The 17,006-nt window shown below is 45.2% G+C and overlaps 1 protein-coding gene across 3 annotated transcripts in view; it reads left to right on the forward strand.

Moving 5' to 3' along the window:
* The window catches only part of DNAH3 (dynein axonemal heavy chain 3), a 208,189-nt gene that overhangs the window by 179,276 nt on the left and 11,907 nt on the right, over nucleotides 1–17,006 (forward strand). For all 3 annotated transcript variants that reach the window (XM_021931814.2, XM_021931815.2, XM_021931813.2), the window contains 4 exons: nucleotides 2,728–2,953; nucleotides 7,058–7,302; nucleotides 9,313–9,429; nucleotides 13,074–13,228. In XM_021931814.2, coding sequence (XP_021787506.2) covers nucleotides 2,728–2,953; nucleotides 7,058–7,302; nucleotides 9,313–9,429; nucleotides 13,074–13,228 — 743 coding nt within the window. The remainder of the gene's footprint in view (nucleotides 1–2,727; nucleotides 2,954–7,057; nucleotides 7,303–9,312; nucleotides 9,430–13,073; nucleotides 13,229–17,006) is intronic.

Below are 17,006 nucleotides of genomic sequence, written 5' to 3' on the forward strand. Positions count from 1 at the left end.
CATTGGAATCACCTGGGGAGTTTAAAGAAGCATCTCAATGCATAGGCCACAGCCTTGGCCAATTAAATTAAAACCTTTGGGATGTTTTATGAATTGTGTTTTATGAAGCCTTTCCAGTCATTCCAATGTGCAACCAGTGCTGGGAATCACTGCCTTTAATAGTTTTAGTGGCCTATGACAATCATTACCGAGATCCATTATTTCACTAGCCAGTGCACAATGATGATGATTATTGTTTTATTTTTTATTATTTTATTTTATTTATTTATTTATTTTGAGACAGAGTCTTGCTCTGTCGCCCAGGCTGTAGTGCAGTGGCGTGATATTGGTTCACTGCAACCTCCACCTCTCGGGTTCAAGCAATTCTCGTGCCTCAGCCTCCCGAGTAGCTGGGATTACAGGCACGTGCCACTACGTCCGGCTAATTTTTGTATTTTTAGGAGAGATGGGGTTTCACGATGCTGGCCAGGCTGGTCTTGAACTCCTGACCTCAAGTTATCCACCCATCTTGGCCTCCCAAAGTGCTGGGATTACTGGCATGAGCTACTCGGGAGGCAGAGACAGGAGAATCGCTTGAATCTGGGAGGTGGAGGTTGTGGTGAGCCAAGATTGTGCCATTGCACTCCAGCCTGGGCAACAAGAGCGAAACCCCATCTCAAAAAACAAATAAACAGCAATTTATTTTCTCACAATTCTCAAAGAAAGAAGTTTGAAATCAAGCTTTTGGCAGGGATGGTTTCTTCTGAGGCCTCTCTGCTTGGCTTGCTGATGGTCATCTTCTCCCTATGTCTGCACAGGGCCTTCTCTCTGTGTCTGTCCTCATCTCCTCTTCTCATAAGGATATCAGTCATATTGGATTAAGACCCATTCTAATGAACTCATTTTAACTTTGCCTCTGCAAAGACCCTATCTCCAGCTACTGAACAGTTACATTCTGAGGTACCTGAAATTAGGACTTCAACGTATGAATTTTGCTAGGGACACGATGCAGCTCGTAACAGAGACCATATGTAATCCTTAGAATATTAACCCTGATTTTTTTTATGTGCTGCCTGCCCCTCATGGTGATGTACTTCCTCGTGTATTTTTTTTTAATTGTGAGTTCACCATCAGCAGATTTGTGTTGTTTTGCAGGAGTCTCATATACTTTGGGTTTTAGGGGTGTCCCTACAGAACAACTTTGCCTGTGCAAACAGTGGTACCCCAGGGGGCGAAGTGGGGGTCGCCATTCTGAATCAAATTTTATGGGAAATTTCTCAGCTTAGGAATCCCACACCAGAGAGTACTGTGAACTCACACTCCTCAAATTCATGTGGCATAAACAGTGTTTTGATTTTTCACTGGAGAGTTGTTTGTTTTTTTCATCCAGGCTCCAGACCAGTTATGAGCTTCCATGTCTTTTCCTTGGGTCAGTAGTCAAATGGCCTTCTTTTTTTTGTTTGTTTTTTGAGATGGAGTCTCACTGTGTAAACCAGGCTGGAGTGCAGTGGCACGATCTCAGCTCACAGCAACCTCCGCCTCTCCCCAGGTTCAAGCAATTTTCCTGCTTCAGCCTCCCAGGTAGCTCATATTACAGGCGTGCGCCACCAAACCCAGCTAATATTTGTATTTTTAGTAGAGATGGGGTTTCACCATGTTGGCCATGCTTGTCTCGAATTCCTAACCTCAAGTGATCCTCTCATCTCGGCCTCCCAAAGTGCTGGGATTACAGGCGTGAGCCACCGCATCTGGCCAAATGTCTGGTCTTCATAACATGAAGGTATGGCATTTTGAGAATCCTAACTTTATGCAAATGTCTCAGTTCCAGCTCCCCACCTCTTATGAGTGCAAAGCTGTATCTCCCATGGACATTAAAACTTTAACATCTAGAGTAATGAAATAAAGTGTGGTATTTTCCAATGGTGATATACTATGTATCCATGAAAGAAAAAAGCCTTAATACATGTACTAATGTGGAAGAGACCTATAAGATACGTACATTGTTAAGTGGGAAAAAATGCAGTATTCTACAATTCATATAAATTTAATCATATATATGCATTTATTTAAATACATAAAATATTTCTGGAAGGATTCACAAATCTAGTAACACTGGCTACCACTGGGAAGAGAGAGGTGAGAGACTTACTTATTTCACTTTACAAATGCTTATATTTCTCGTTAAAATAAATTTGCAAAAATCAGTTTCCTAGTTATTTGATTATGTGCTCACCTCTTTATTTTTGAGTTCCCCATTTTTGGCACCTGGGAATATCCCTTTCTTTCAAGCCTTGATTTTTTTTTTCTTTTCAGTTCAGATAATTCCTTTTTTTATCAAGAATGTCTATGTGTTTAAAGCAAAAGAGAAGTTGGTTGTAGCTTCATCTGCCATCTGACCTGATGTCTTGAGCTTCCCCAGAGAGATGTTTATTTTGTAATTAACAGAAGCCAATGAGTCTTTTTCTGAGTCCAAAATTTTAATGTGAACCCCACCTTTTGTGTTGGTATTGGTGCGCGCGTGTGTGTATATGTGTGTGTGTGTGTTTAAATAGAGACAGAGTCTCACTGTGTTGCCCAGGCTGGTCTCCAACTCCTGAGCTCAAGTGATCCTCCCACCTCGGCCTCCCAAAGTGTTGGGATTACAGGTGTGAGCCACCACACCGAGCCATGTTTATTGTTGATGTGGCTATTCTGTTACTCTTAGCTAGCCTGTCATCTTTCAAAAGCCTCCTTTCTTCCTGGTCTCAGGCCTGCTGAAGTTTGCTGACGACCTTGGTATGGGAGGTACCAGAACACAGACCATCTCCCTTGGCCAAGGCCAAGGCCCTATTGCTGCCAGAATGATCAACAATGCCATCAAAGACGGGACCTGGGTGGTCTTACAGAACTGCCATCTGGCCACAAGCTGGATGCCTGCACTGGAGAAGATTTGTGAGGAGGTGATTGTTCCTGAGAGCACCAATGCCAGATTCAGGTGAGATGCTGTCCCACCACTGCCTTCTCTGGGACCCAACCTCCAGACATCAGGCTGGTGGCTGGGAAGATGATCAAGACACAGTCCTGCCCCTTAGAAACTCTCAGTCTAGGCCGGGCAGGGTGGCTCATGCCTATAATCCCAGCACTTTGGGAAGCTGAGGCGGGTGGATCCCCTGAGGTCAGGAGTTCGAGACTAGCCTGGCCAACATGGCAAAATGCTGTCTCTACTAAAAATACAAAAATTAGCAGGGCGTAGTGGTGTACACCTGTAATCTCAGCTACTAGGGAGGCTGAGGTGGGAGAATTGCTTGAACTCAGGAGGCAGAGGTTGTAGTGAGCAGAGATCATATCACTGCACTCCAGCCTGGGCGACAGAGTGAGACTTCCTCTCAAAAAAAGAAAAAAAGAAAGAAAGAAGCTCTTCAGTCTAGCAGAAGGCAGCCCATAGATGAATAATGTTGATACCATGTCATATCTGATTTACTCACTATTTGAAGAAGAGCCATGGAATATAGAAAAGGGATGGGAAGGTTGGGGAAGTCCTGGAGGCCTGACAATGGCCCAGGATTTTGAAAAATGAATAGGAGTTTGCCAGGAAGGATATTCTAGGCAGAAGAGACAGCATTTGGAAAAGCAAAGAGAGGTATTAAGGAAATGCTGAGAAGTTATCTTACAACTCTGGTATATGCCATGAGAAGTTGTTGGAGAAGGTAATAGGAAATGTAGCTGGAAAGGTAGACTCAATGTGAGCAAGTCTAATTTTTAAAAATTATTATTTGTCTAAAAAAAATCCTGTCCAGGCATGTTGGCTCACGCCTGTAATATCAGCATTTTGAGAGGCTGAGATAGGTGGATTGCTTGAACCCAGGAGTTCAAGGTCAGCTTGGGCAACACGGCAAAACCCCGTCTCTACTAAAAATACAAAAAATAAGCTGGGCGTGGTGGCGCACATTTGTAGTCCCAGCAACTTGGGAGGCTGAACTGGGAGAATCACCTGAGCCCGAGAAGTCGTGGCTGCAGTGAGCAGTGATCACACCACTGCACTCCAGCCTGGGCCACAGAGTGAGACCCTGTTTAAAATAAAAAAAAAAAAAAATCTACCATTTTCCAGGTATCATATGTCCGGCCTCCTGCCACCTGCCTACCTCTATCCTACATTTCTGGGGTTCTTTGGAATTTTAATCAACATTGGAAACAGCTATTTGTTTTTTGTTAAAGCCCAGCAAAGCTAAGCCTCAGTTTTTGCATTCATAGAATAATAAGATGAACCAAACAGACTTTAAAGTCCATTTTAACTCAAATGTTCAGGGATTCTCTTTTTTTTTTGAGACAGAGTTTCGCTCTTGTTGCCCAGGCTGGAGCGCAGTGGTGTGATCTCCACTCATGGCAACCTCCGCCTCCTGGGTTCAAGGGATTCTCCTGCCTCAGCCTCCCAAGTAGATGGGACTACAGGCATGTGCCACCACACATGGCTAATTTTGTATTTTTAGTAGAGATGGGGTTTCTCCATGTTGGTTAGGCTGGTCTTGAACTCCCAATCTTAGGTGATCTGCCCACCTCAGCCTCCCAAAGTACTGGGATTTCAGGTGTGAGCCACCACACCCGGACCAGGGATTCTCTTATACCAGGCCAGAGAGCAGCAACCTATGTCCCGATGGCCAAATGCACCCTGCTGCCAGTTGTTTTTGTATAGCTTGCAAGCTAACTAAACAGTGTGGAAAAAAACCTAAAGAATCATGTTTCATAATACATGAAACTTCTATGAAATTCAAATTTTAGTGTCCATAAAGTTTTATTGAAAAACATCCATGCTTATTCATATATTGTCTATGACTACTTCTGTATGACAAGTAGTTGCAGCAGAGATCATATGGGCTCACAAAGTCTAAAATACTTACTATTTGGTCCTTTACAGGAAAAATATGTCAACCCCTGCTCTGTCCAATAAAGCTAGCTGGTTATTTTCATCTTAGTTGTCTGCCGGAAAAGAGGCAAAGTGTTTGGTGCTTATTTACAAAGTCAGATTAGCCACAGTTGATTTGTCTTCATATAAAACTTCCAAAAGAGAGAGAGTTTAAGAGAAGTCCATTAGTTTCAAGAATGCTGTTTGGGGCCAAGCAAGGTGGCTCACACCTATAATCCCAGCACTTTGGGAGGCCGAGGCAGGTGGATCACATGAGGCCAGGAATTCAAGACCAGCCTGGCAACATGGTGAAACCCCGTCTCTACTAAAAATACAAAAATTAGCCAGGCGTGATGTGCATGTCTGTAATCCCAGCTACTTGGGAGGCTGAGGCACAAGAATCCCTTGAACACAGGAGGTGGAAGTTGCAGTGAACTGAGATTGCACCACTGCATTATTCCAGCCTGGGCGACAGAGTGAGACTCCATCTCAAAAAAAAAAAAGAAACAAAAAGTATCAACTACTTCAAAAATACATCACAGCATTGTATGGGTTCAATGACATGAGCCAAAAACATCACCCATCTGCAGACTGAAGTCAGGCCTTAGGCCCCCAGTTTACTCTTCTACCCCTCCCAGCCCTGTGCCTGGACCATAGCCCAAAGCCCACCGAGTCTGACTAGATCACCAGCTCTCCCTCCTCCACAGGGAGGCTCAGCCTCTGTCCTGTGTCTCTAACGACCTTTCAACCCCAAACCTACCTGTTACAAATCTCTCTAATGTCTAGTAAACCAATGAAAACCAAGAGGCCATGATGTATATGTAATTTGACCTTGGGTAGGAAAAACAAATTAATAAAAGTCTGGGAGCTTAGCATGGTTGTATGCATCTATAGTATCTATAGTCCCAGCTACTCAGGAGGCTGAGGTGGGAGGATCACTTGAGCTCAGGAGTCTGAAACCAGCCTGGGCAATAGAGCAAGATATCTTTAAAAATAAAATTAGATTAAAAAAGAAGAAGAAGAAGAACTGGCCAGGAGCAGTGTTTCATGCCTGTAATCCCAGCATTTTGGGAGGCTGAGTCAGGTGGATCACATGAGGCCAGGAGTTCAAGACCAGCCTGGCCAACTTTTTGAAACCCGTCTCTACTAAAAATACAAAAACTAGCTAGTCGGGGTGGTATGCGTCTGTGATCCCAGCTACTAGGGAGGCTGAGGCAGGAGAATAACTTGAACCTGGGAGGTGGAGGTTGCAGTGAGCTGAGATGCACCGTTGCACTGCAGCTTAGGTGACAGAGTGAGACCTTGTCTCAAAAAAATAAAAGTAAAATAAAATAAAATAAAATAAAAATTTTGAAAAAGAGCTTCAGATGCAGTGTGCCAAGATGTTAACCTGTAGGTGGTAAAATTATCAATTCTGGTTTCTTCTAAACACTTTTACATATGTTCCCATTTTTTGTGGGCATAGATAAACTTGCATTTTAAAAAAGAATTTCTCCCTATTTTTCAAGGCCCATTTCAAATGCCATTTCCTATATGACAGGCATCCACAAACTTTTTCTGTAAAGGGCCAATAGTAAATAGTTTAGGATTTGTGGCCATATTGTCTCTGTTGCAACTATTCAACTCTCGTTGTAGAGAGAAAGCAGCCTTAGGGCCAGGCACAGGGACTCACACCTGTAATCCCAGCACTTTGGGACGGTGAGGTGGGAGGATCACTTGAGCCCTGGAGTTCGAGACAAGCCTGGGCAACACAGAGGGACTCCATCTCTACATTAAAGAAGAAAAAAAAAATGTAGGAGCTTTGGAGTCAGAGAATCCTGAGTTCTTTCACATCTTGGTTCAACTACTGCCAAGCGACGTGTCCTTGAAAAACCCACCTGACCTTGCCATGCCTCGGTTTCCTCACTGGTAAAAGGGTTAGTGAATCCCTCCTCATCAGGTGACTGTGAGGCTTAAGGGAAATAAAAGGACGTATGTTAAATGCTTAGCATGGCTTTGGCTCTGGTAGTATTTAATAAATCATAGCTATTATTTTTTGTTATTTTTTTAAATTTATAAATAAAACAATTTTTTTAGTAGAGATGGGGTTTTACCATGTTACCCAGGCTGGACTGTTTCGTTACTGTTATTGTTTTTGTTATTGTTTTTCACTATAACTTACTGTATTGCTCTAAAAGGTTGGCTCCATTGTTCTTCCAGACTCTGGCTAACCAGCTATCCATCAGAGAAGTTTCCGGTCAGCATTCTCCAGAATGGAATCAAAATGACCAATGAGCCCCCCAAAGGGCTCCGGGCCAACCTTTTGCGCTCCTACCTCAATGACCCCATCTCAGATCCTGTGTTCTTCCAAAGCTGTGCGAAGGCGGTGATGTGGCAAAAGATGTTATTTGGCCTTTGTTTCTTCCACGCCATTGTTCAAGAGAGGAGAAACTTCGGCCCCCTAGGTAAGCGATGACAGTGCACCTGGGTGGCCTGGGGGAAAGGATACCAGACACATATAGGTGTGTTTCCAGGCAGGTGCATGTTTAAGCTTGCGCTCAGATAGGGTTGCCAGCAAAATACAGTATAAGTATTTTCCAGGCAGTATTTGGAACATACTTATACTAAATGATTTATTATTTAAGATTAAACTCTCACTGTATTTTTATTTGCTAAATCTGACAACCTGGCTGGGCGTGATGGCTTGTGCCTTTAATCCCAGCACTTAGGGAGGCCAAGGCAGGCAGAACCCTTGAGGCCAGGAGTTTGAGACCAGCCTGGGTAACATGGTAAAACCCCATGGTAAAAACACAAAAATTAGCCGGGTGTGGTGGTGCCCGCCTATAATCCCAGCTATTTGGGAAGCTGAGGCATGAGAATTGCTTCAACCAGGAGGTGGAGTTTGTCGTGAGCCCATATCACACCATCGCACTCCAGCCTGGGTGACAGAGCGAGACCCTGTCTCAACAACAACAACAACAAATTCCTTTGTGTGAATATATTACATTTTGCTTACATATTAATCTACCTATAGACTTTTTTTTTTTTTGAGACAGGGTCTCGCTCTGTCACCCAGGCTGGAGTGCAGTGGTGTGATCTTGGCTCATTGCAGCCTCCACCTCTCAGGTTCAAGCGATCCTCCCACTTCAGCCTCCTGAGTAGCTGGAACTACAAGCATGCCACCACACCCAGCTAATTTTTGTATTTTTGGTAGAGATGGGGTTTCACCGTGTTGGCCAGGCTGGTCTAGAACTCCTGAATATTAAAAAAATAAATTAATTAAAATAAATAAATTAGCCTGACATAGTAGCACATTCCTGTAGCCCCAGCTACTTGGGAGGCTGAGGTGGGAGGATCACTTGAACCTGGGAATTCCAGGCTACAGTGAACGGAGATCATACCACTCCAGACTGGGCAACAGAACGAGATCCTGCCTCTAAAAAAAAAAAAAGCCAAGCAACTGTTTGGCTTGCAACTAACTGCCAGTCATGCTTCATTTGCTGGCACACGAATTTTATTATTTTGTTATACTTCTAATTTGAAAGCGAGTGTTTGGGAGGAAATTAAACTTCTCTATTGAACCTGGGCACGGTGGTTCATGCCTGTAATCCCAGCACGTTGGAAGGCTGAGGCAGGCGGATCACTTGAGGTCAGGAGTTCAAGACCAACCTGGCCAACATGGCGAATCCCTGTCTCTACTAAAAATACATAAACTAGCTGGGCATGGTGGCACATGCCTGTAATCCCAGCCACTCAGGAGGCTAAGATAGGAGAATCTCTTGAACCCAGGAGGCGGAGGTTGCAGTGAGCTGAGATCACGACACTGCATTCCAGCTTGGGGGACAGAGCGAGACTCTGTCTCAAAACAAACAAACAAATAAACAAAAGCAAAACAAACAAACAAAAAACTTCTCTATTGAGCACAGGCTTCCCCATGCTCTTTCTTGTATCCTGCACCATGCCTGGTTTACACATGTATGTCACTTGTTCAGCCCCCAATGGGCATTTATCATTACACCCTTGGAAATATGAGTGATCATTTCTTTAAGGTTGGCCATTCAGTTTTCCCAGGAGCTCGAGGAGGGGAATTCTCAGAACTAACGTGGCTCTGTTGCCCAGTCGTAGCTCCTGCTGTCTAGCCATGCCGCGGTGTTATTTTTGGAGCTCCATGCATTACCGCCGTATTCCTGCCAGGCTGAATAATTCTCATTCCACAAATCCCAGGACATTAACATCTTCCTTAACAAATGGGGAGGTACATAAGGAAATTGATTTTAGAATGGATGTTTTCTCAGGCAGAATGGCTCCCACGTTGGCGGTAAATGTCCAGGCTAATAGTTGGCCCCGGTGCTTGATATTCATGGGCTTGAAAGAGGCTTTTGATCCATAATGATGCTTAACTCCCTCGGCTTGGTCTTTGAGTGGAAATTAAGAGCTCTCAGCACTGAAGCCTCTCTCTGCTCTCCCGCACACAGGGTGGAATATTCCCTATGAATTCAATGAATCTGACCTGAGGATTAGTATGTGGCAAATCCAGATGTTTCTCAATGACTACAAGGAGGTACCCTTTGATGCTCTGACCTACCTGACAGGTATTTATGGGAGGGGTTTTTCCACTGTAAACCTCCAGTATCATGTTCCACCCTCCTGCTGTTCTGCTCCCATTTCCATTCACTTATTTACTCCCTCCCTCCCTCCCTCACCATAAACATCGAGCTCTTACTAATGCTGGTCATCATGCTAGATATTGTAAGGAAACAAACAAACAAAAAATTAAGATAGAATCTTTACCCTTGAGTGACTCACAGTCTCCAAAAGAAGAAAAATATTTTTAAAAAATGATACAGGCCGGCGAGGCACAGTGGCTCATGCCTGTAATCTCAGCACTTTGGAAGGCCACAGCAGGTGGATCACCTGAGGTCAGGAGTTTGAGCCCAGCCTGACCAACATATAGAAACCCCGTGTCTACTAAAAATTAAAAAAATTAGCCGGGCATGGTGGTGCGTGCCTGTAGTCCTACTATTCCTTGGAAGGCTGAGACAGGAGAATTGCTTGAAGTGGGGAGGCGGAGGTTGCAGTGAACTGAAATTGTGCCACTGCACTCTAGCCTGGGTGACAGAGAGAGACTCCATCTCAAAAATAATAATAATAAAAAAATACAGGCCAGGAGCAGTGGAACATGCCTGTAATCCCAGCACTTTGGGAGACCAAGGTGGAGGGATTGCTTGAGGCCAGGAGTTTAAGACTGGCCGGGGAAAAATCCCATCTCTACAAAAAATACAAAAATTAGTCAGGCATGGTGGTACATGCGTGTAGTCCCAGCTACTCAGGGGGCTAAGGTGGGAGGATTGCTTGAGCCCAGGATGTGGAGGTGCAGTGAGCTCTGATCGTGCCACCTCACTCCAGCCTGGGTGACAAAGTGAGATCCTGTCTCAAAAGAAGAAAAAAAAAAAATAACATAGTAATAACTTCAACAAGAGAAACATTTATAAAGTAGAAGGGCAGCATAATGATTAAATCTTGGGGTAGGAGGAGGAGATGATCATGGCAAACTTCTTGAAGGCGTAAGAGATGGGTTTTCGGGGTGAGTAGGAATTTTATGAGTGGAAAAGAATGAACTGGGTGGGACATCGAGGAAGGAGAACATTCGCAGCAGAGTGACCCTGAGGTAGAAATGACCCTAGCTGTTTTGTATTAAAGCAATCAATCGGCAACCTTTTATTAGTCCATGATATGTACATCATATGGAAGAATGTAAATGTATAAAACTTGATCATAGGCTCTGTGCGGTGGGTCACATCTGTAATCCCAGCACTTTTGGAGGCCAAGGTGGGAAGATTGCTTGAGCCCAGGAGTCTGAGACCAGTCTAGGCAACATCTCTACAAAAAAATAAAATAAAAATGAGCTGGGTGTGGTGTTGTGCACGTGTAGCCCCAGTTATCAGGAGGCTGAGGCAGGAGGATCACATGAGCACAGGAGGTCAAGGCTGTAGTGAGCTATGATCACACCACTGCACTCCAGCCTGGGTGACAGAGCAAGACCCCATCTCTTAAAAAACATACACACACACAACCTAAAAAACGTGACCGCTAACTTCAAGGAACATGCCGCACAGTCCCAGAGATAGGAACAAATATAGACGTGTGCTAAATGAATGGAAGATCATGGCTAAAGGTCAAAATGCAGCTTAATTAAAAAACTGGGGCATCAAGATCACACACAATTTCCTCTTCAGCTCCATATGTTAAGGAGTTTGTTAGAATTTCTTCCCCAGGCATGCGGCCGGCACTATATACCTGTGATTAATGCATTGAGTCTTCACGTTAATCTTATGAGCTCCATGTTAATAACCCCATTTTACAGCTGGGAAGACAGAGGCTTAAAGGAGTGGTTCTCAACCGTGGGTGATTTCGGCCCCCAGTGGCTATTTGGCAATGTCTGGAGATGCTTTTGGTTGTCATAGCGCGTGCTACTGGCAGTTATAGTAGTGGAGGCTAGGGATGCTTCTGAACAGTCTACGATGTACAAGGTGGTCCCCACAACACAGAACTATCTGATCCAACATGTTAAGAGTGCCAAGGTGGAGAGACTGGGCTTTACAGTGATTAAGTTCCATGCCAGAAGGTCACACTGACCTTAACTCCGTATAGTGTTCCCTAGAACAAAGCCCCAAATGACACACACAGCACACACACAGTGGATCTCAGTTTGGTGAAAGACCGTCTCCAAAGAAGTGTGCCTGGAGCTGGACACAGTGACTTGCACCTGTAGTCCCAGCTACTCAGGAGGCTGATGCCGAAGGATTACTTGGACCCAGGGATTCCAGCCCAGCCTAGGCAAAACAGTGAGATCCCCGACTCTAATACTAATAATAATAATAAATAGAAGTGAGCCATATTCCCACAGTTCCAGGCCACACAGAAGCACATCCTAGGGTTCCTCTTCAGACCATAGCATGAGTGCATGATTGCCCTGGGATATGGTCTGCGTAGAGAACTGCCTGCAAGCCATAAACCAACTGCCTGCTGGTCATAAACCAGCCAGCTTGAGAGTAGTCACCTTCCAACTGTTCCAGTCGGGATAGGCTAGTTAGGCTGAGATCACTAACAATCCTCAAACCTCAAGGGTATAAAAGACATCATAGATCCATTTCTTGCCCACTCTACATTTCCAGCATGAATTGGCAAGGGTCTTTGCTCATTGTAATTCTCTGTCGGGGGCACAGTTAGCAAAGGCACCACCCGCTGTTACTGCCACCATCTCAACATATACATTAGTCCCCCTTTATCCATCAGGGATATGTTCCAAGACCCCCAGTGGATGTCTGAAACTGGATTTTACTGCACCCCATATACACTATGTTTTATCCTATACATACATACCTATGATAAAGTTTAATTTATAAATTAGGCACAGTGAGAGATTAACAACAACAGTAATAAAATAGAACAATTACAATATATTGTAATAAAAGTTATATGAATGTGGTCTCTCTCTCTCTCTCAAAATGTCTTTTTTTTTTTGAGACAGAGTCTCCCTCTGTCACCCAGAGGAAGGGTTACAGTACTCTTTTAGCTCTGCCGTCCACAAACAGCTTAAATGTTAACCGCCCAGTGGCGGGTCAGTGTGACAGCCTTTTGCACCTGCACTCATGGCACCTGAGCTCTTGTCCAAGAGGTGTCCAGGAGGAATGAGGTCGCACAAATGAATTGAAGATGGTAAATGCGGGGGATTTTATTGCCGATGAAAATGGCTCTCAGTGGGAAAGGGAGCTGAAAAGGGGATGGAGCAGGAAGGTAGTCTTCTCAGGAAGTCCAGCCGTCTCCGACCAGATTCTTCTACAAAGTTACACTGTCAAGCTGGTCCCCTGAAGTCAAGCCGCTTCTCTCTGATGTCCAGCTGCTTCTCTCTCTCTGCTGGCTGAGCTTGGGGTTTTGATGGGCATGGGTTGCGGGGGCGGGGCAGGTCATGGGTTGTTTTGGAAAAGGCAGCTTTCAAGTGGGAAAACAGGGATGTAAGTTCTCACTTTGGGCTGTAGTTTCAGGCTTTTCAGCTTGAGGGTGGGGCCCTTGCAGGGGACCTGCCATCTTCTGCCCGGAATTTCCCTGCTTGCTGTCCCTATCACTGTGTCCCAGCAGAGATCTTTGGCCGGAAGAATGCCGTGTTTTATGTTAACCACCAAGCTCATGATGACCTTCCCTGGGCTCAACCTCTCTTTCTGTTTGTTGTCCCCAGGGGAATGTAATTATGGAGGCAGAGTGACTGATGACAAAGACCGGCGTCTCCTGCTATCACTTCTGTCCATGTTCTACTGTAAGGAAATTGAGGAGGACTATTACTCCCTTGCTCCTGGAGACACTTACTACATCCCTCCTCATGGCTCCTACCAGGTAAGGGGCGGGCAGGGAGGCTCACCTCTTACCCCCACAGGGCTCCATCATCTCTATATGGCTACAGGGCTGCAGTGTAGCCAAGGAGCCCAGGGGTTACCTTAGGCTTCCTGAGTTGAATCCATAAGCTATTCCCAATATTCCCAAAAGCCTGCAAGAGAGACATGGCTGCTGTTTAAGGAGGGCTTGGTATTTGGTAGACAAGATGTTTCAAAATATTGGATCCATCTGGGTGGAGGAGGGAGAGAGAAAGATGATTAAGATGGAGCCTTCGTAGTGAGCAAGATGGACATTCCTACTTGAAGACAAACATTCAGAAGGTGGCAAAAAGGGAGGAACAGAAAAACTGGACAGGGAATGAGAAAAGGAAGATGAAAACAATAAATCTGAGGGATAGAAAAGAGTTTACAGGTTGGGCGCGGTGGCTTATGCCTATAATCCCAGCACTTTGAGAGGCCAAGGCGGGTGGATCACTTGAGCTCAGGAGTTTGAGACCAGCCTGACCAACATGGTGATACGTAGTCTCTTCTAAAAATATAAAAATTAGCCAGGTGTGGTGGCACCTGCCTGTAATTCCAGCTACTTGGGAGGCTGAGGCAGGGTAATTGCTTGAACTGGGAGGTGGAGGTTGTGGTGAGCTGAGACCATGCCACTGCACTCCAACCTGAGTGACAGAGTGAGACTCTCTCTCAAAAAAAAACTTACTTTTATTGATCACCTGTGGAACAGAAAAACTCTCAAATCGTATTTTTCCGCTACTCTCGCACCACAACCACCACCACCATCAACACAGAAGAAGACGTCTGTGACCAAATGTGTGGAGGTTCCCCCTTCCCCACATACTAAGCAGTGGACACCCACTGGGTGTCCTCTAATTCAATTCCAATACCATCTACCTGGTGATAGTGTCAGATCCCACGGGCTGAGGGCTCAGTCCCCAGTTCTTTCCCCCACCCCAGACACCAGTCACAAGTCCCAGCCTCAAGAACTGACCAACCAGCTTCACGTTGGGGTTCCCACCACTCCCCCTTTAATTGAAATTAATTCAATTAATTTGCTGGAGCGGCTCACAGAACTCAAGAGAAACACTTCGGTTTATCGGTTTATTAAAGGAATATTACAAAAGATACAGATGAAGAGATGCATAGGGTGAAGTATGGCGGAAGGAGTGGGAACTTCCATGCCCTCCCTGGGTGAAATACCCTCCAGGAACCTCCATGTGGTCAGCTCTCCAGAAGCTCCCTGCACCCAGTCCTCTTGGGTTTTTATGGAAGTTGCATGACATCCCCCAGAGTATAGGGCAGGACCCTCTCTCTCTAGGTGGAGTCTTAAGACTCACAATCAGGCCAGGCGCAGTGGTTCATGCCTGTAATCCCAGCACTTTGGAAGGCTGAGGCCGGTGGATGGCTTGAGGTCAGGAGTTTGAGATCAGCCTGGTCAATGTGGTGAAATTCCATCTCTACTAAAAATACAAAAATTAGCCGGGTGTGATGGCGTGCACTTGTAGTCCCAATTACTCAGGAGGCTGAGGTGGGAAGATCGCTTGAGCCCAGGTGGCAGAGGTTGCAGTGAACCAAGATCCCACCACTGCACTCCAGCCTGGGCCACAGAGTGACCCTGTCTAAAACAAACAAACAAAAAAGACTCACAATCAGAAAGATAGGGGAAGATTTGAGTCTTGCTTGGGGGCAGGTAAAAGGAGGGCAAGAGAAGGTCAGAGAGATTCTGTTTTCCTCGGCCTGCCCCTAAGGCCTAACACACCCAACATTATAACAGGTGACTGTAACAAGGGCTAGGGGAGTTAGAAGCCAGGAACCATGGATGAAAACCAGTAGATATATATATAACACCACAACCTGTCACATGCCAAGGCCTGATTCCTTCTGTGGATGAAAAGAGTCTCTTTCTTACTTTGTAAAATATTTGAAGAGATTTATTCTGAGCCAAATATGAGTGGCCATGGACTGTGACACAGCCCTCAGGAGATCCTGAGAACATGTGCTCCAGGTGGTCGGGGCGCAGCTTGATTTTATACATTTTAGGGAGCACATGAGGCATCAATCAAATACATTTAAGATATCCATTGGTTCAGTCCAGAAAGGCAGGACAACTCAAAGTGGAGGCTAGCAGGTGATAGGTAGATTTAAACATTTTCTGTTTGGCAGTTGGTTGAAAGAGTTATTATCAATAGAAAGGAATGCCTGGGTTATGATAAGAGGTTGTGGAGACCCAAGTTTTGTCATGCAGATGAAACCTCCAGGTAGCAGGCTTCAGAGAGACTAGATTGTAAATGTTTCTCATCAGACTTAGGGTCTGTATGTTGATGGTAATGCTGCAGGGGTATAATGAGGCATGTCTGACCCCCACTTCCCCTCATGGCCAGAACCAGGCTTTCAGGTTAAATTTTAGAGTGGAGGGTCTTAGGATTTTACTTTTGGTTTATACTTCATAACTACACTTGTTTTTCCATTTACGGATAAGGAAACTGGGGTTTCAGATGACAAACTCAAGGGTACCTAGTTTTGTTATCGGAAGGGGGTCCAGGTCCAGACCCAAAGGGATGGTTCTTGGATCTTGCACAAGAAAGAGTTTGGGGCAAGTCTATAGACTAAAACGAAAGCAAGTTTATTAAGAAAGTAAAGGAGGCCAGGCACAGTGGCTCACGCCTGTAATCCCAGCATGTTGGGAGGCCAAGGAGGGCGGATCACCAGGTCAGGAGATCAAGACCATCCTCGCTAACACGTGAAACCCCGTCTCTACTAAAAATACAAAAAATTAGCTGGGTGTGGTGGCATGCGCCTGTAATCCCAGGCTGAGGCAGTCGAATTGCTTGAACCCGGGAGGCGGAGGTTACAGTGAGCCAAGATAGTGCCACTACACTCCAGCCTGGGAGATAGCAAGATTCTGTCTCAAAAAAAAAAAAAAGGAAGTAAAGGAATAAAGAATGGCTGCTTCATAGACAGAGCAATGGCATGGGTTGCTGCTCAACTGTTTATACTTACAGTTATTTCTTGATTATATGCTAAACAAGGGGTGTATTATTTATAAGTTTTCCGGGAAAGGGGTGGGCAATTCCTAGAAGTGAGGATTCCTCCCCTTTCTAGACTACTTAGGGCAACTTCCTGGCATTGTCATGACATCTGTAAACAGTCATGGCGCTGGTGGGAGTGTCTCATAGCATGCTAATATATTATAATGAGTGTGTAATGAGCAGTAAGGACAACTAGAGGTCACTTCCGTGGCCATCTTGGTTTGGGGGTATTTGACTGGCTTCTTTACCACAACCTGTTTTATCAGCAAGGTCTTTGTGACCTGTATCTTGTGCTGACTCCTATCTCATCCTGTGACTTAGAATGCCTTCAGCTCCTAACAATGCAGCCCAGTAGGTCTCAGCCTTATTTTACTCAGCTCCTATACAAGATGGAGTCGCTGTGGTTCGAATGCCTCTGACAGTTTGGGATAGAGCTAGGATCTAAACTCAGTTCTGTCTGGGTCCAAAGCCAGGCCCACTGGAGGAGCAGAGAGGAAGCCAGGGTGGGCTGAGAGATAATTCAGCCCCATCTGCTTTCATGCACACTGCCCAGAAAACTGTATGAGGGAGGGCTAGGGATGTGTTCACCCAGCCTCTGTGTGTGTGTGTGTGTGTGTGTGTGTGTGTATGTGTGTGTGTGTGTCCTGTGCTACTGATGCAGTGTGATTCCTGTTCTGATTGGGTTCTGCTAAGCTTGGAGTCATCTGTGGGATTCTGGGGTCCCTCGTTTATTTCAACTGAAGATTT

Source organism: Papio anubis, chromosome 18, assembly GCF_008728515.1.
Source record: "Papio anubis isolate 15944 chromosome 18, Panubis1.0, whole genome shotgun sequence".
In the NCBI taxonomy this organism is placed as follows: Eukaryota; Metazoa; Chordata; class Mammalia; order Primates; family Cercopithecidae; genus Papio; species Papio anubis.